Source organism: Vairimorpha necatrix, chromosome 2 (genome assembly GCF_036630325.1).
Source record: "Vairimorpha necatrix chromosome 2, complete sequence".
Classification (NCBI taxonomy): Eukaryota; Fungi; Microsporidia; family Nosematidae; genus Vairimorpha; species Vairimorpha necatrix.
Window position 1 is genome coordinate 1,285,150 of NC_088817.1, and position 21,177 is coordinate 1,306,326.

The window sequence follows — 21,177 nt, forward strand, 5'->3', positions numbered from 1 at the left end:
CAAAATTTAGAATTGAAATATTAAGAATTTTTTTATAGGCAAAACTGTGAAATACATAAAACAAATGTAGTTGAGCTCAATTCATGAATATAACTGAATTTTATAAAATTTTTCGATTTCTTCAATTATTACTAACATGTGTAAATCAAAATTTTTTATATGCGAAAACAAAAAGATTTAATGTATTATTGTAAAATTTGGTTGTTTTTTACAAAATAAAAATTTTTTAATGATATTTCTAAATTTTTTACAGATCATTAAATTACAAATTAGCTATTTAAACTTAATTTAAAGATGTACCTTGTTTGATCAAAATTTCCTATTTTTGTGAATAAAAAGGCTTTTTGTAAATTGTCATATCAACTGATTCGGATAATTATATTTAACTATGATTTCAAATATTTGGCACAGGTTTTTTTTTATTATCTTACAGAAAAGATCGCGAATAAAAACTCTTTAAATAAAAAAAATGAAATACTGCCTTTGGATTTTTTAAAATATGGATGAAAACAAATTCTATACGTAAGAATTTAATATTGATCCTAAAAATTTAATCTAGATAATAAGATTAAATTAAAAAACATAAAAGTGTGGCCAAAAACTTAAAATTCATATTTACATAAATAATGTATCAACAAATAATTATGAATTACCTTAAAAATAAATTTTAATTATCAGCCAGAATGCTCTTTATGCCTCAGCGGATAAAATAGATACAATTTTCAGAAAAAAACACAATACAGAGTGTATTATTGGCAACAAGATAAACAATACTAAAACAACATGATTCCTAAGTTGGCAAAGGTCGAGAGCAAAAAATTAGACCGTAAATAAATATATTCCCGCAGATTAATAACCAGAAGATATTTATTAAAAATAGTGTTTTTCATAAAAATGATACCAAAAATGTAATGTTCTTAATTTTAGAGTTAATATATTTTTGTAGATCTTGTGCAAACAATCGAATAATTAAAAAAAATTCCAAAATCAAAACTTTATGAGTTTATCATATAATTTTCACGAAAAAGTAATAAAAAACAATACTGTAACCTGAACACAAAATTCGGACATGAAAATAAATATTGTCCTCACGAATACAAACGTCATCTATTGTTAGATTTTGCCAACTAATTTTTAATTTTGAAAAGGTAGTTTTCAGCAAAAACTCTTTTTGGGCACCTGTTTTGGTGATCCTAATATAAATTGTTGAAAATATAAAATAAAATGTTTAATTTACTATGATATCGTGTTTTCGACCGATTATCTCGCAAAGATCTTTTATACGTCCACATAAAGACGCCCTTTGTCTATAAAAACTATCAAAATTTACTAAAAGGATCATAAGATCCGCTAATATTTGTTTTTCACGAATATCAATTCCCGTAATTTTATTTTCGAATGAAAAATAAACCAATTCAATTAAATCTGGTAAATTAAGATCAACAACAATCTTTTCAATTCTCCAATAATCTAATGAAAGATAATAAAGCAACTCAAAAGATCTATTCTTTATTTGTAACCGTCGACTTTTTGGTATTACAAACTTGCTAACCGAAATGATAAAATTTAATGATTTGATAATTAGTTCATTGTCATGAGATGTTAAGGAAATGACTTGTTTTTTTATCTTCTCGGCGCATATTGTCAAGCTAATTCGAAAATTTGGAAATATATGCGTTAAATAACTTCTATATTGTTTGATTTTTTTCATATCTAATCGATTAAAGTCAACTGTTATTTTTTTAGTGGGTATATTTTGTGAAAAAAAAAACTCTTGGCTTTTAATTTGATCAAATTTAAGATTTAGTTCTCTTAACAGTGGATCCAACCATACACCACTAGTAATTATGTTTCTTACATTATCGTCATAGTTTAAATTCTGGCCTTTCTTATTTAAAATCGTTTCACGAAGTAACATTTTATGTTTATTTATCGTCGGCGCTGAGTCACAGGTATTAGGATGTATATTGTAAATTTCAGCTCCATTTGTTCGACCACTTTGTTCTGAGATTGAGCAAATTTCATTTGAATTATTTATTAAATTTCTTTGATTCAATTCTTCTTCGTCTGAAAATCCCACATGAAAACTATTGGGTATGTTTACATCAAAACTAATGTCGTTATCTTCTTCGTTTAAAGTTTCTTTACACATTAAATCCTCAATGTTCATATTGTCTGCCGCGTCATCATAATTGGCTTGACTTATTTCTTCATGATTTTTCTTATAAAATATTAAATTTTTATTTCTTACATTGTTTTCAAAAAAATTGCAGTATTTTTGTTTATTACTAATAATAGATTGTTTTCTATGAAATGGATATTCATTGGGCACATTATTTGATTCTTTATCACAGTTAACTTGATGAATGAGCCTAGAAGGTACCTTTTCGTTTATAAAAAGTTCATTTGAAACATAAGTCGCACCCGTATCACAATCAATTTGTTCATTATCTTTATATGCAATTGCTTCGTGTAGTATATAATTGCTATTAAGATGTTCTGGTGTTTCCTCTATGCTTTTACTTTCATTAATCCCTAATATCGTCTCGATATCTTCTTCAGTATTTCCTAAAATTGCGTCTATATGTTCATTGGTAAATCCTAGAACGGATTCGATATTTTCAATGTTTGTTAATTTACTAATCTTTATACATTTTGCTAAAGAAAAAAATAAAAACATATGGATTAATTAAAATCGGCCCATAATATAGGATCGAATTAAGAACAACTTTATTTTTTTCGGAAATGAACTTGATATTTGAATTGAAATGTTATAAAAAATCTTTTTTAAAAACGAAAAATTTTTATATGATTTAATTATGTGCGGAAGGGTCAAATATATCATATATAAGTATTAAAATTTGACATGTCGTTAAATATATCCAAGTTAAGAAAATTTCATAAAAACATTTACTTACATATTTACATTAAAAAAAACACAACAACTTTTTAATATTGTTATTTCTCACATTGTATAATAATTTTTTTGCATCAATATTTTTTTTAATTTTTTGATAAGAAAAATCACAATTCTGTTTTTTTGATTTTTATTTATAGAAATTCCGCATATCGAAAATTTTTATAATTGTAAAAAAATTATGTACAGCCAAACTATTATAGGCTGAAGATGCCTAAACACCCCCCCCCCATCAGAGGGTGTTCACTTTATTTTTTCGAACCCCAAAATTGAAGTGCAAAATAAAGGAGGGGCAAAGAAGAGACAAAAATTACTAAGCACTTATTACATTAAAAACAAGAAATAAACATACGTTTATGTACAGAATTATATTTTAATTTAAGTTTGTATATTTATAACAATTGATAAGCAGTTTTTACCCTTCTGATATATTGGAATTGGGGACCAAAATGCTCCCCTCTGAGGGTGTTCACTTTATTATTTTGAACCCCCAAAACGAAGTGCAAAATAAAGGAGGAGCAATCATTAGCACTCAAATTACTTGCATCTTTAAACGGTAAAAATACCAAATAATTATATATTTGTATACGAAATTTAATTTAAAAAAAGAATATAATCATAAAACTACATAATTCTAAATAACTTAGCATCTTTCAAATTAATATTTTTTGATTTAACAATCTGTATAGATCGTTGAACATTTATTTAAATTTTCTTATATAAATAATATTTATAATTTTAATTACTGGTTTATTATAAAAGTAGATTTTTGAAGAAAATCTACTTTTATAATAAACCAGTAATTAAAAAAAAATTTAGAAAAATAAGAAGGGCAAAAAAGATACAACACTTTAAATGATTATTAGAAATACATTTAAAATTAATTTTTGTATACAAGCATATATTTATTTATTATTTTTAATGTCATAAATGCTTAGTAATTTTTGTCTCTTCTTTGCTCCTCCTTTATTTTGCACTTCAATTTTGGGGTTCAAAAAAATAAAGTGAACACCCTCTGATGGGGGGTGTTTCGGATTGTTCCTCCCTATTATACAATAGTATCGCAATATAGAATAACATACGATAGAAGCCATGGTCTGTATTTATTATTTTCCGATTGTTACATTAACAATTATTCGTTTTTAGCCCATATATTGAAAAAAAATTAAAGATTTCAGAATCTAAACTAATTTAATAAGAACATAAAATCTTTATTAGTATTTGAATAATATAACATAATAAAATGAGGAAATAATGACCAAAATTTGTAAATTTCTAAATTATTTCATATTTACGGTAAGGCATATTGAACCGGTTAGAATAATTCAATTTACAATAAATATGTCTAATATAAAATTACGAGGAAGATCTTGAAACGACCAAGGAAGAAATAAGCGTAGGCTAAATAGATCAATGTTTTTAAAGTGACTAGAATATACACTATTCTCCGATTCGAAAGATTAACCATTTCCTATCATAGGAATGTCTGTAAATCTTACAATCACGTTAATTCAAGAAACCAATTTATAAAATGTAGAATTTTAAACAAATCTGATTCTGAGAAAAAAAATATAAGATTGAAAGTCTATATTTTAATGTTAAAATATACTAAATTTTACGTGCAAAAAATAAATTTTTATTTTTAATTTTACTTTAAATTGCCAAAAATTTAAGATGACATTATATTACGACCAGCTACCTTCGAAGATTTTTTATACGTTTACATATGTTGGTTTTTTTGTATTAAAGTTATCAAAATTATTTTAACAAGACCCCCAAACATTTATAATTTTTCAAATTTGAGTCATTAGGCTAGTCATTTTTAACAAATTTATAATATATTGATTTTCACAAAGGCTGCAAGTTTATCTTTAAAAAATTTTCCAAATTTCTTTCGATTTATGAAAAATTAGATAACAAGGGGGAAATGCCATTTTTGGTATTTAATATTTACTCTTGGCATAAATAATCCAAATAGCAGTAATGAAATTTATAAATCAATAAATTAATCCATTGTTTTGTGATTCATGTATATGACTTTTTTTTCTCAACGGCATATGTTTTTATGTTTTTCTAAAATAAACATTTATGCATTAAACATACTACATTAAGTTATATAATATTTCTTATAGTATTGCTGAAATTAAATCGAACTTTTTTAGTTTACCCATTTAAAAAAAATTTCTCGGTTTTGCAAAGTAACAAATTAATTTTTTGTTTTTTAAAATTCGCTGTCAAGTTTTTTTTATAGATCATTATTATCGTATAAATTTTATTTTGTTTTTTTCTCATTTAAAAAAATCCTAATAAAAATTAACTCTAATTTTAGTTGTATTGTGTTATAAATAATTGAGTGTTTTTCAAAAGTAGCTTAATCTTCATATTTAAATTTTTTATTTATTTGGTTACCCTTTATTTTATCGCAACTAAAATGTAGGTATTTATCTTGATATGTCACATAATGTTTAATATCAGTTTGTATTCCATCGATCGAAATCTTGTATTGTTTTAAAATTATCTTGACTCAGTCCATCTTTGTGTAATACTTTGATTGCAGTTTGTTATAACTAATTTACCCGTGAATAAATTAAGATCCTCATTATATGGGTTTTTACACATAAAAATCCATTTATAATTTACCTGCCATTACTTCAAGATAATTAAGTTTAGTACTAGTGATTCTTCGCAATTTTGAGAGATAATTATTTGTGATATTGTTACACAATACCCAGTTAACAGGTTTATTAATTATTTTTATTAGGTTCGTTTTTTTAATTTAGATCTCATTTTGGTTTATAAGTCATTCGTATCTCTGTATTAATGTAATAGCTTGTATCACGAACCGTCTTTTCGAGTGCAAAATTTAAATCTCTAATTCGCTAACGATTTGACCATTTTCCGTCGAAGGTTCTTCTCAAGTAATATATCAGCACTCTTATGATGTTTTAATATGTTAATATATTTTTCTCTATGTTAAAACCTAAAATTGTTTTTTTGAATTCTTCAATATTGTAAAAAAAGGCGTATGAATCTTCATTGCTAAATCATAAATTAGAATCGATAATTGATCCATCTGAAATATAACTGAACTTATAACAATTTTATAAAGAAATGAAATAAAATATTTTAAATAGAAAAAATCAGGATTCTAAATAACAACAAAATAAGATCAGCCATATTTTCATGTAAAAAAAATTGTTCTGGGGAACAAATCTTGTTAAAACAACCCAGTAATATTTTGATGGACAAAAAAGTCTAAAGAGTTTATTTCTTAAAATGTGTTTACCTTAATTTTTTTATCGAATCTAAAATTTTATATGAGTATAATGTCTAAATAGTGGTTTTGCATATATATATATATATATATAATAAAGTTTAATGCAAGTTATACGTTGTTTTGCTAGTTGAAGACATGTTCATGCTTAATAATAAATATTAAAGAGCCCACAATTACTTTTATAAAATATACTGTATTTACTTCCTTTCTAAATTTGGATCCTCATTTGGCGCCAAAGATTTTGCTATAATGTTGCTAAGAAAATACATTCCACAATTATTTATTGCTCACTTTACACAAAGATTAATTATCATTTGATCGAAACTATTTTTTTATATAATTTTACATAGAAACTATAAGTGTGGCTTACGTCGAGTTAATAAACATTTTAAAAGATCAGAACCCTCTTTTTGCGGTTTTTATATATATTATTTTTTTTCCTAATCTTTGTTTTATTAATTTTGTTTTCTACATGTTTAATTAATTAAGAATAGTTATGATTAAAATTCTTTCTTATAGTTTTTTTGCAATTAGTTACATTAACTCTAACAAATACTATTAGCTGATAATTATCTTTTAATGATCTAAATTCTAAATCAATAATTGTTATGTAAAAAGTGTAAAATAAAGATTCTTTAATTATACCTTTAAACAAATCACTAAACGCCATTTAAAAATATCTATATATCAAGATTTTTAAAATTATAGCATAATATGAATATCAATTAAATTTTCAGAAATTTTTTAATTATCTGATTTTCAAATTAATTTCTTGAAAGTGAGTTCGGCAACATTGTTACCTATGTCCAAGAACTACTTGTCTATATCAATCTTAATGAATGTAAATGTTTGAGTATACTTCATTTTACCTTTTCTTTTTGTTTCTAAAAGCAGCTAGATCATTGTACCCAAAAACCTTTTTTTCTTAGAAATACCAATAAATGCCAAACATTGTCTAAAAAAAGTGTAGCAAATACGAGATCCTCATTTTAATGAAATTGGTGAATTTTTATTAACTAAAACTTATACTATTTTACTTTTAGTAGCAATAAGTTTCGCAGTATTTATTGGACATTGGCTCTAGAAAAATCAGTTACCATTTATATTGTAAGTTTTCTAAATATTTATAGGTATATTATCTTTCGCACTATGTTTGTTTTTTGAGAAGAAAATTTGATGATTTAAAAAAAAGTCTCTACTGTAATCGGCATCCTGTACGCGTCTGCTTACACTTGCACATCCCCAACTTTGTATTAAGTAAGCTGCCTATCCACTCATAATCGACATGCTTTGACCAAGTGTTACAGAGTCATGTAGATCGTTGGAGCCAATTAAGCTATTTATATTTTACAATAGTATCCATAATAAAAAAACCGTTTATTAGGATCCAATCAATTTTTGAAAACAGTTGAAGTACAAATTGAGACTATTTTTTTTCCCATAAAATAATTTTTTATAGAAGGAAAACTCTTTGTAATATACTGCATAAAAATTGAATAAATCGACTTAGCAATTGCCGTGGACACATTTCATATTTGAGAATATAAGACATCAAAAAATTATATAATTAATTTTGTTAGAGGTAATCAAATATGTTTATAGCATAACACAATTTTCGACCAATGTCACGTGCACTTTTGCCAAATTAATTTCATAAACTATAGTATGTTTATTATAAAGTATTTGAGAATATAATGATAATTATTATACAAAGAGTAACATAAGATTAAAGTATCAAATAAAACATCTTCAAATCATAATTAGAAAAAAATATATTAATCAAACTATCACTAAATTTTTAGAATATATTCTCCACTTAGTTTAATGTAAACTCATTTTACAAATATGTATTTCAAATCATAAAAATCTATAAATCTAATTCGTGTGTACTTAAGACAGATGGAGGAAAGACTGCGAAATGTGTTATTATAGTGCGCACGATACATTTCTAAAAAGTTTAATACTCTCAAAATAAAAAAATTATTAAAATTTATACACATTAAAAAAAAAAGCTCACGATGCTGTAAATAAACATCACGATTTAAAGAGGGTTCCTAAATTGATTATATTTAATTTTATCTACATTGGCCTAATTTTAGATTTTATAATTATATTTAGAACCAATTATCTCACAAATATTTTTTATACGTATAGACAATATCTCTTTTTGTTTGCTGAAGTTATCAAAATTATAAAACAGAGCTTCTAAATCATATTTCGCTTGAATAATCTGTATATTTTTATTATTAAAATGATAAATAATTAATTCAATAAAATTGCCTAGATCAAGCTTATCTAACATTTGATCTAATTTCCAAAAATCCAATGAAAAATAATAAAACAATTTCAAAGTATCTTCACGTATGCGTAATTTCCTACTTGGAGGTATTGCGAAATCGCATACAGAAATTACGAAATTTAAAGAATCGATTATCAGAGAATTTTCGTGAAATCCTGTTGTTATTTTATTTATAATACTTTCTGCGTGTATTACCAAGCTTCTTTTGTAAAAACCAAATCTACGATTTAAATAATTTCTATATAATTCTACTATTTTTTTCTCTTTATTGTTTAAATTCTTGTTTTTCTTATTACTTGGTATTTTTGATATAAATTGTCGCGCTTTAAACTTAAATGTATCAAATTTGACTTTTAGTTCTCTTAATCGTTTTTCTAACAATAAAGCGCCATCAATTTGGCAAACAATAATATTGTTATAATTTTCATATTGGATATTAATTATAGGAGGTGTTATAAATCTTTGGCTGCTCTGACTTATACTTGTCGATGATGTGTCATTAATAGTTGAGTAATTTCCATCTTTGGATGTAACTTCGTGCGTTACATCTTTATTTATATCACTGCTCATGTTTTGGTCATATTTGGTACATAAATTTGTCTGTTGATTTGTTTTTTCGTCTATTGAACAATTATTCACGATATACATACTTGGCGTATATGTATTACTCTGTAGACTTTCTTTATGTATCTGTTCATGTATCAAATCACGAAAATTTCCTATGCCAATAATTGCCTCGTACATGGTATGTTGATTCTCCTGAAATCGTTCTTCTTTGTGTGGTAAAAACATATGTGCGCTATCATTCATATTTTTTACAAGTTCCAGTTCTTTTTCTTCCTGGCACGTAAGATCTTTGATTAATGATTGTCCTTGCATTTTATTGTAGCCAATTTCGCGGTAAGAATCATTAAGATCTTCTTCTTCAAATGTCTCGCCAAATGGTTTATAGTCCTTTGACGCATTGTATCTAACCATATTACAACATATATGGTTATCTTTCTCCTGAAACATACTTTTCTGCAGTATATTTTCATTTATTATTGTACTTCCTCCTTCGCCATAAACAATTTGATCATTTTCCGGACTATTTGTATTTATACGAATTATTGATTCATCAGATACATAAGGCATAGCTATGTCATGATTAATTTTAAAATTTTTTGCACAAAGCATTTCATCTTGCGTAAAATTGTTGTTTTGAATATTTTTTATTGACATACATTTGTTATTTTTGTTAATTCTTTCGTCGTTTCTTTCATTTTGAGTACCATCAGCACTCATTAAATGTATTAATTCGTCTTCTCCAATTTTGTTTTCAATTATTCCTAAAATGGTCTCAATATTTTCTTCGTTATTTTCTAAAACGTTATCAATATCTTCGTGTGTAAATCCTAAAATCGATTCATTGTTCTCTTCTTTAGAATAGAAGCTAAACTCTGTACATCTTAAGAAAGAAATAAATAATAACATATATTGATTATGGGGCCTAAAAAATCGGAAAATTAAGAATGACCTTATTGTATAATAGAATATCCATCAAATTTCTATAGAATATGATGTCAATTGTTTAACTGATATTAATTGTTCTGCATTTATAAACTAACACAAAAAAAAATATAAAATTTCCAGCAATTCACTAAAGCATACAGGCATAAGCATTGTAAATTTTCTTATTTAGACACTGTCAGATTTAAAGCGCAAGCCTCGTGTAAAACAAGCATACAAGGCATTTATACTTGAAAACATCTTAATATAAGTAAGAATTGTTTTTTCGTCTTAGATTTTCGAAAGTTGAAGCAAAAATAATCTAAAAAATACAAACCCTCATATAGGTAAATAAAATGACAAAATAATGTGAGGCGTAAAATACTACCTCATGCTGATTTTTAGAATATAATCAAATCTTTAAAATGTTTTGCTACATATATTTTCTTTTATTTTAACTCTAATGCTCATAACAAAGAAAGCCATTCTAACTAAAATTCTATAATAATACGCAATACTTTAATCATCACCGTCGTAATATAAAAAACATATAAAAGATTAAAAATTGTATGTTTATTTATAGATTTGATGTGATCTTGACAATTCACGCTCCTAATGCTGCAGTATGTTTTAACAGAGATGTTAAAGTTTGCAATAGAAAATTATTTTTATGGATTTTTTTAAAAAACAGAAAAAAGACTAATAGTATAGCGACAGTCCATTTAATATCGCAAAAAAATCAGACATGATTTTTTTACGAGTTCATAGCAAACAATTACTCAATAAAATGGGGTTTGTCGCCTATATCTTATTGTTTACATCAATTATAGTTTTTGTTCGAAAAAAACAAAAGTATATTTTTTCTTAGGATATACTTGTTAATAAATTTACATCTTTACCTTACAAATAAGTATTACAGACGCAATTTTAAGAACATTTTATATAAGTGGTTTTTATTATAAAAGCATGTAAATAGCACGAAAACTTTAGTATGTTCATAATAAGGGTTTAAAATCATTTCATGTATACTTATTTTTCGACATGTGCGAAATGAAAGAATCATTTTTTGCTACAAGTTATGTGTGTCTAAAGAATAATTTACATGATGCGTTCTAAAATGGACAAATTTACCATCATGGCTAATAAATGTGTTGTATATAGAGATATGATTTCACGTAAATATTTTTTTTATGAATATTATCCTGCATAAAAAAAACTTTAATACGTTTTAATTTTATTTGCTAGCTTTCTAAACATTTCTGATTAACATTGATGGATCAAAAGCTTTAACCCCTTTATATAAGAAAAATATTTTTTCACGGATAAATATCTTATAAAAAGAATTTATGTGTATATTAAGGTGGAGAAAATGCTTAATGATCATATCATGTTATTTAAGTGTAATTTATATGTCTAAAAAATAAACTTTTCTTATAATTTTGCCTGTATTCAGGGAAAAAGTATTGTAATAGCATTTAAGGTTTAGGTAACAAGTCTGTTATTTCGATAAAACATATTTTAAATGCCCAATAAAATGTAATAATTGTTTTCTTATAAAATAAAAACTTTAATTGGTATTATTGTAAATGAATTTTAATATAAGAATGCGAAAATATATATAAAAATTGCCATCTTAAGTGAGATATCCATTCAAAGTACTAAAAGTAATAATAAAAAAAACAAAAGACTAACATAAACTATTGTTATTGTTGTAAAAACTCTTTATTTTATTTTTATCTTCACTCTTTGACTAAAATAGGGTTAAGATACTATAAAAAAAAATATAGAAATGATCAAGCATTATAAATGCTCTGTTAAAGCGTGAAAAACTACAATAGTTATAAAAAAACATAAAAAATACACGCAAGGAGTGAACTATTGAAAAATACTAAGATCATGGTTTCCCGAAAAATTTGTAGTAAATAACTTCTGTTTTCTTGCAAGTAAGAGCAAAAGTGCTTACAAACGAACTAAGACCACACGAACTAGAACCTTATCGAACAGTATTGTGCGATTCCTGTTTATGAGAACATTTCCATTTGCTATGCCTAGACTTGTACATCATTTTATCCATTATGCTTTGTACAAAAAAAAATATTATCATTTATATTGTGTCGAGTCCAGAGAATTTACAAGCAAATAGCATAAAACAGAAATAATGAACTATAATATATGATAATTGTCGTCCAAATTCACACTGAAATCTATCTATAAACCCATAAAACAGCTTGTTTTTTTTATAGGTTGCATTGTACCGGTCTTCCATAAGTATCGACCTAAATGTTGCGGAATCTCAAGGGTGTCCATAGGAACATCATAGCTCTATTATATACGAACAACAATTCGGAATAAAAATCTTTAAGAGGCCAATAATGCAGCCTATCATCTAAAGGCCTATCATATTCAATAATGAATAGATTTTATTGGTACTAAAAGTATTCTTAACCATTTTTTGTAAAAATCAGATAAAAATTACAAACAGTATTTACATAAGAATCATTTCTTCAATCCCGACTTATATCGAAGTTAAACGTTTGCTCTTATTTCTTGTATTTTCATTTTAATTTAGACCAAATAACTATGTGGGAGCAGCACAATCTTTTAAACATTCCCAAGCAACTATCATATCTCTACGTTAAATAATCTAAAAGATCCAACACATTATTTCTTGGAAAATGAATTAGATTGACAGAATTGGGTATTATGTACTATTATAATGCTTTCGACATATTCTTCAAAATTTAAACTTTTAGCTAAATTGTTTGTATAAAAATCTATTTTGTTAAAAGTACGTCTTTATCATAACCATGTCAAACATTTAAAGTAAAGAACAAGATTCTTAGCGAATAAAGCATTTTTATAGGATAGATTCAATATTTTATCATTAAAAACAAATACTTATAATTCGTAGTTAAAAATAGGCACATATAACGATATGCAAAAGGCTTCTTGAAAACACACTTGAAAGCATTTGACGTGATATTAGACTATTTTAATGGAAAGACACAATTTTTTTCTCGTAAACACGCAAGATATTTTAAATTTGAGTGAATTTTTTATATTATATTTGTCATATGAATTAGCGGTTACGACCATGAAAATATAAATGACGACTTAAAAAAAAACTTAAACAAACTAATAATTATTTAGATATATCTTTTATTTTTTAATTTAAAAATATGTTTTTGCCTCATCACCTCACAAATATTTTTTATGCGTTTAGACAAAGACTCTTTTTGTTTATAGAAGTCCTCAAACATATAAACCATAGACAATAAATCCTTTAATATTTCAAATTTTTTTTCAATCTCGCATATCGTTTTGTTATTTAAATTTTCATAAATTATCCTAATAAATTCAGATAGATTGATTTTATTTAACACGGTTTCTATTTTCCAATAATCTAATGAGAAATAAAAAAACAGTTTATAATATTCTTTACGTTTGCTTAAAAGTCTATTTGGAGGTATTGCGAAATTGCATACAGAGATCACAAAATTCAATGAATTGATAATCAATTCATTATGTTGGCTATCTAAGCAACTGACTTTATCTTTTATAGAATAGGCGTACATTATTAGGTTCTTTTCGTAAAAATCAAATTTAGACTTCAAATAATTTCTATTTATTTTTATTATTTTCATTTCTTGTTTATTTAGTATGAGTTTTTTCCCGTAGTTTGGTATACGCGAAATAAATAATGCTTCTTCATCTCTTAAAGTCTCTAATGTGATTTTTAGTTCTTTTAATCGTTTATCTAATAAAAGACCATTATTTTTTACAGGAAACGTGGGGTTATTATTAGTTTCATTCTGGATTCTCTTACTGGCGCGATCTATGGATATTGATTCGCCATTAGCTATAGTTGTCGATGATATGTCATTAATAATTGCATTGTTTTTTTCTTGGAATGTGTCGTCATCTATTAAACCTTCCTTTGCATTATAATTACCGCTAGTGTCATAAATAATTGTATATTTTCTATCCAAAAATGTATCTTCATGTGCTTCTTGATCATATATTCTTTGACTTTGTATAAAAACACGATCGGTATGTAGATTTACATCCTTGAGATTTTCTCCGCATGATAAATCACTATTGTTGTTATATTTACTTCGCACATATGTGATATTGCGATCTCTTTTTTTTTGTATTTGTTCATAAATTGAATCATCACAAAAAGCATTTTGATTATCTTGAGATTTTTCTCTTTCATGTATAACAAACATCGGCCTCTCGTCAGTCGTAATTGTAGCACGTTCGATATCATGACTTTCACAATACATCGGCTCTTGGGTTGATAATTGTTCATGTGTTTCACTATACCTAATTACTGCGCTACAATTATTACAATCTTTTTTTTTGTGTGTCTCGCTGGATGTTTTTTCCTTTTTATAACTAATTATACCGCAATTATAACCAGGATTTTCCTCGTGTGGCACATTTTTTTGTGTTTTATATTTCTTTGTTATAGTCTTTTCATCGACAACATAATCTATATTATTTTTTTCCTTGTAAAAATTTGCACCAGTATTTAAAACTATATTTTTTACATCTGACAAAGTATAACCCAAATTTTTATTATTATGATTATAAGCATTAATTATTTTGTCACAAGTGAAATTATTACTTGTTACATATTTCTCTATGCCGGAATCAAATTGATAATTTCTTTCATTTAAATTTTCATTATACTTTATATCTTCATTAATTTCATTTTTTGCTTCAGATTTACATTCAAATTGACGATTTTTTGCGACGTCTATATGTTCATCAAATAAGTCGCGGATTGGTATCTTTTTAGTAGAGACACAATTATTATTTTGAATATTTTCAATCTGGTGATTTTCCTCATGTGTATTATCAGTATTCATGATAGATATTAATTTTTCTTCTGGAATTTTCTCTTCATAAATTCTTAAAATAGTCTCAATATCTTCTTCGTTAGATAAAACCGAGTCTATATCTTCATGAGTAAATCCTAACAAAGACTCAAGATCTATTTCATTTGCAGATAAACTAACCGTAGTGCATTTTAGTAAAGAAATAATTAGTAACATACTTATCTGATTCAGGGGTAAAAAAATTAGTAACTTAAGAATAACTTACTTTTTAAAATTAATATCAGTAAAATTTTTTAGAAAAATTGATTATAAATTAAATTCAGTTTTTAAACAAAAAATTCGACTAAAAAAGTAGCCACATATTTGAATTATTTTAATAAAGGTAGCTTTGGCACATAAAAATGTTTTTTATTTATTTTAACTTTTTGTTGAATGTAAAACTTTACAAAGGAAAACTAAAAAATCAAAAACACAACGTGTATTACTAACATATTAATTTATTTATTTTTATTCATTATTTTATTTACAAATTAATGCCAATAAAATAGATAAACACGGCAATCTCATGGAAAAACAACGGAAGTGCCAACTTTCTACTCATTTCACACATCAGATGAACTATAGTCCGCGGAGCAACCAATAAATCAAATACAAGTTTAAACATAAAAAAATGACAGAGATGAACATCATAAAGGCGAAAGCAAAAAATAATTAATAAATGGTTTCTAGATACAATTTATGTAGCATTTTAGAGCTATAATTGTATACATTGAATACAAGTCCAGATCCATACTGAAACTTGCCCGGAGGTGGGGTACTTTAGACCCCCCCCCTTTGAAGCGCTTCAATTTTTTTTTCGAACCCCAAAATTGAAGTGCAAAAAAAAAGAGGAGCAAGAAAGGGACAAAAATTTCTTATCACTTTAAACATTAAAAATACAAAATAAATATATATTTATGTACACAATTATATTTTAATACAAGTTTTTACAATAATATAAACCAATAAGCTAATTTTGCCCTTCTGATTTTTTAGAATTGGGGACAAAAACGCTCCCCTCTGAGAGTGTTCACTTTATAATTTTGAACCCCAAAAACGAAGTGCAAAATAAAGGAGAAGCAATCATTAGTACTCAAATTACTTGCATCTTCAAACAGTAAAAATACCAAATAAATATATATTTGTATACGAAATTTAATTTAAAAAAAGATTATAACCATAAAACTATATAAGTCTTTATAACTTAACATATTTAAATTAAATTTTTTGATTTAACAATATGTGTAGATCGTTGAACATTTATTTAAATTTTCTTTTATAAATAATATTTATAATTTTAATTGTTGGTTTATTATTAAAGTAGATTTTTGAAGAAAATCTACTTTAATAATAAACCAACAATTAAAAAAAATTGAAAAAATAAGAAGGGCGAAAAAAGACACAATACTTCAAATGATTATTATAACTAAATCTAAAATTAATTTTTGTATAAAAGCATATATTTATTTGTTATTTTTAATGTCATAAGTGATAAGAAATTTTTGTCCCTTTCTTGCTCCTCTTTTTTTTTGCACTTCAATTTTGGGGTTCGAAAAAAAAATTGAAGCGCTTCAAAGGGGGGGGGTCTAAAGTATCCTTCACCCAACTTGCCCTGTTAAGGAAATAAGTTATATAGTGACATGCCTATTGAGAGTTTAAAAAAATTTGAAATTTGACAGTAAAATTTTTAAAAAATTTATATACACACTCAAGGGTGTAAAGCACCACTTGACGCCCTTTATAGATGTTAAATATCTTTACCGGACATCAGCAATTATATAAACAAATATACTCCCGATATAAAGCCAAGAAAAGGCTCAAACTCATAGACTTTTAAGAGCAGAAAAAAGGAAACTATCTAAAGTAAACAACAATATCATGCCGGCAGCCAGAAAAAGTCTAACAGAATATTTGACCATAGTTTTTTTATAAGAAGATGGGATATATTGATCCAATATCGTCTCTCTTAATCAATATATCCTTATAAACACTTTTTTTTCATGTTTTAATGTTAAATCGTTTATCCTTTGAAGAATAAATTTTTAACGTGAATAATGTATATTATTTAATTCTCTGGTTTAAATGGTAATCTATAATTCTTAGAGAATGGTTATTGGCATAAAATTACAAAAATAGTGCCCAATATTCTTAACGCTGTCAATAGTATTTTACTTTCTATGCCTTTATTAATTGTTTATTGCTATGTTAAACACATTTGAGACATTAATCGTGTTTATAATATTTTAAGATTATCTACCTAACTTTTTAATACAAAATACGTTCATTTTCATTTTTAGAAATTTCTTTTAATTTCCAAAGACAATTAAAAGTAAAATTTCTTTGTTGTGTTTTTTTAAAATGTTTCAAGTCATATATTACATCGTATGATCTTAAAACAAATTCAAATTCGTCTGTTCAAGTATTGTTGCTTTGCGTTTATAAATTTTAAATACTTTTATTTGAAAATTTACTAATAAAGGTTACCGAAAAAACTCATTTAATGTTTCTCCTGTTGTTTAGGGGGTTACGTCATATAATTTTCCACATAATTTTAATAAATGATAAGAAGAGAAATTCATGCAAATAAATTATGTACAATACGTATTTGACAATCTTTCTCTAGATTTTCGTCCCGATATTGCTAGTTTCTCGTTCATGCTGCGTATTTTCTTGAAGATTGCGCTATTAATATACCTAATGACTTGTTCACCCAAATCCTTTTTATTGTTATAAATTAACATATGCTACAATTCAATTTTTCACCCTTATTTTTCATATATGTGCTTCGCAATACTTTGATATTATACACTCAAAAGATATCAGCAAACTTATTAGCTAGGTTCAACCATGAATTGAGCATAAACTATTAATTAAGATATATTAATTCATCAATTTTCCGATTCCGCCCATTGTTAATTATCGAAAAATTGTATGTTATCTTTTTATCTAGATCCTTTTCTTTTTTATATATTAAATAAAATTTGGTCTTTGTGGAAAATTCGGTTAAATCTTCTCAAATATCTACCAGAAATTACAAGTATCTGTCTGCGGCCATCTCTTGTGCAGAATGGTTTATAAATAGTTTTTTGGCGATATAACAAATTTTTCGCACAATACAAGAAATGTAAAGATAAAAAATCATAGATTGTATTCGAGCTAAATAATTCTTTACATTTATTCCAATTTTTAATGCGAAATGAACAACAATTATAATTTTTTAGACGTGAGTTTATTTTCTTTACACGGAGTCATTTTTCTTGTATTGTATTTAGAAGCCGTTTTGTGATTAGTAGGTACATTGCGATGTCTGAATTAAATCGAGAAATCTTTTATTCAAATTCTATTACTCAGAGTCCAGAGTAAAACTTTTTTACAATAAGTTTCGGCTAAAGAGAACTTACAGCCCCCGCATTTGAGGCGCTACGATTTTTTTTTCGAACCCCAAAAATGAAGTGTAAAAAAAGGAGGAGCAAAGAAGAGACGAAAATTACTAGGCACTTATGATATTAAAAATACTAAATAAAAATATGCTTTTATACAAAAATTAATTTTTAATACATGTTTTTTACAAAATTATAAACCAATAAGCATTTTTTGCAATTCTGATTTTTTAGAATTGGGGACAAAAAACGCTCCCCTCTGAGGGCGTTCACTTTATTATTTTGAACCCCAAAAACGAAGTGCAAAATAAAGGAGAAGCAATCATTAGTACTCAAATTACTTGCATCTTCAAACAGTAAAAATACCAAATAAATATATATTCTTATACGAAATTTAATTTAAAAAAAGAATATAACCATAAAACTTTATAATTCTAAATAACTTAACATATGTCTTTATTTATCATAATGGGGATAGAAATTATACAAATATATCACATCCCCCCCTCAAGACGGTTAGTCTCATCTAATTTTCACATCTACCCCAAGCATACCCTTCAGATCATAATGTCTCTTCTTCACAAGCCTACCATTACTAAGTTTTACAATATAAGAATCCTTTCCACACTTTTCAACAATTTTTCCTGTATCCAAAAATCTTCCTTTTTCATACTTATTAACACCTGCCAAATTTTCTCGTTTAGCTATTCTTACCAATTGACCTTTACTAAATTTTTCGATCTTTCCCTTTCCAAACCTATTACAATATTTCCCTATAGGGCTATTTGCAAGCATTACGTCTCCAGTTTTATCTTCAGTCGCTTCTAATGGTGTACATTTTATTCCCGTATGATAGCTCTGATTATATATATCGATACTTTTATACACTTTACCTTCAAAAGTTTTCGCATCCGACTTTAAAATACTTTCTCTCAAAGTTCCTATAACACGCTCTACTCTTCCGTTACTTCTATGCGCTTCTATACTTACTTGTCGGTGTATTATATCGAGATCTCTACAAAATTTTCTAAATTCCGCGTTAATAAACTCCTTCCCGTTATCTGTAATAATTTCTTCTGGTTTCTTCCCTTGCTCACATAATCTTTTCAAAAATCCAACAACATTATTACTTGACTTGTTATTTATAACTACTCCCCATACTCTACGTGTAAAATAATCGATAGCAACTAAAACATATTTCTTCTCATTTCTAAAGTCTATCAAATCTAATGCAACCTTCTCTAAGTATCTCGACGTATCTACAAATTCACAACCACCCATATTTTTCCTGTTATTATTAAAAAACGGTTTATTTCTTATCTCCACCAGTGCTTTGTGATCCGTTTCTATCTTGAATTTCCTACCTCTTAACTCGTATTTAAATTTATCAATGCCCCAATATATCGCAAGCATTTCCTTTTCTGATATTCCATATCTTATTTCGGTAGGTGTTAGCTTTTTAGATGCCCATTGTATAGCAACCCATTCCCCATTCTCATTCTTCTGAAGTAACACCGCACCCAATCTCAAATTGCTAGCGTCTGTTCTTAGTATGAACTCCTTATTATAGTCCGGTAATCTTAGTCTTCCCATATTTCTTAACACATTTTTCATTTTAGTAAATTCCTCTTTCATCTCTTCCGTAAATTTCCACGAATTGCCATTTTTCTTCAAACTATCTGTCATTTTCAACGTCAGCCCGGCATAATCTTTTATAAATGGTCTGAACCACCCAGTCAATCCTAGAAACCTCCTCAATTCCGTCAAAGTTTTTGGATCCGGATACTCCAAGGCTTCATTTTTCTTTATTTCGTCGGCCGTCATGTCTATTCCATTCAGCGTCACACCTAATAATTTTACTTCCGCTTGTCTAAACTGTATTTTCCCAATATTTAATTTCATTTTATTTCTCTTAATTCTTTCTATAACCTCTATTACTAATTCATCGTGTTTACGTTTATTGTTGGCATGTATTACTATATCGTCCATGTATACCTCAACACCATTTCCTCGCAAATCTTCAAAAATCATATTCATCGTTCTCTGTAGTATCTGTGGGGAATTTTTGTATCCCATCACCATACTATTCCATTCGTAAACTTTTTTATTGAATTCAAACGCCGTCTTATGTTTATCTTTTTCTTCGATTTCAAAATGGTAAAATGCTTCTTTGCAATCAACAACAGTAAATATTATCGACCCTTGCGTAGCTCTTATTATTTCTCTCATATTCGTTAGCTCATACGGGTCTTTCTCGACTAAATCATTCAACCCTATAAAATTACTAACTACTCTTACTTCACCACTTGGTTTAAGTATCGCTCTTATTGGGTTTCGCCATTCCGAAGACGATCTTCTTATAATTTTTCTATTTTCTAAATCATTAATATATTCCTCAGTCTGTTTGATCAAAGCCTGTGGGATCGTCTGTCCCTTTCTGACTATCTTCTTACCCTCTGGAGTATCTATCTTACACTTCTCTAATGTACAATAACTTATAACCTCATCTCCTTGTTTAAAAACTTCTTCATATTCCGCTTTGAGATCTTCCAACGTAAATTCCCTCTTCAGTAATCTTCTTTTCGTCTCTTTATTGCTCGCATATATTCTTTCTTTATGTCTTCTATCACTATTATCACATTCCTTTAACTTAACTCGTTTTGTCTTTCCACTTGGTTTATATTCTTTATTATCATTACTGCTACTACAACTTTGGTTTTCGTCTAAATTTAAGTACTTATTAAACTTTTTATTATTTTTCTGATTATTGTTCCTTCCTAAATAGCAGTTCCTAGCCATATGACCAAATTTACCACAATTAAAACAATTCCTATTATTTCTTATTTCTTGTACTGTACTCCTTAAAACTAAATCTTTCTCTTGAATTTCTTTTCTCACAGTTTCTCTAACATTCTCAGCTATGACCTCCATAA

At 26.6% G+C, this 21,177-nt stretch overlaps 3 protein-coding genes across 3 annotated transcripts; all 3 read right to left on the reverse strand.

Annotated features, from left to right (window-relative positions):
• Nucleotides 1-1,228: 1,228 nt before the first annotated feature.
• Nucleotides 1,229-2,680, reverse strand: VNE69_02247 (uncharacterized protein; the record flags this gene model as incomplete). Its single annotated transcript, XM_065472801.1, has 1 exon — nt 1,229-2,680. One exon carries the CDS (start codon nt 2,678-2,680, stop codon nt 1,229-1,231), a length of 1,452 nt encoding a protein of 483 aa, XP_065328873.1.
• A 5,609-nt stretch (nt 2,681-8,289) lies between these two features.
• On the reverse strand, nt 8,290-9,966 carry VNE69_02248 (uncharacterized protein; the record flags this gene model as incomplete). The annotated part of the gene is made up of 1 exon (XM_065472802.1): nt 8,290-9,966. The coding sequence occupies one exon, from the start codon at nt 9,964-9,966 to the stop codon at nt 8,290-8,292; it is 1,677 nt and encodes a 558-aa protein (XP_065328874.1).
• Nucleotides 9,967-13,127: 3,161 nt separating this feature from the next.
• On the reverse strand, nt 13,128-15,041 carry VNE69_02249 (uncharacterized protein; the record flags this gene model as incomplete). Its single annotated transcript, XM_065472803.1, has 1 exon — nt 13,128-15,041. One exon carries the CDS (start codon nt 15,039-15,041, stop codon nt 13,128-13,130), a length of 1,914 nt encoding a protein of 637 aa, XP_065328875.1.
• Nucleotides 15,042-21,177: the final 6,136 nt, after the last annotated feature.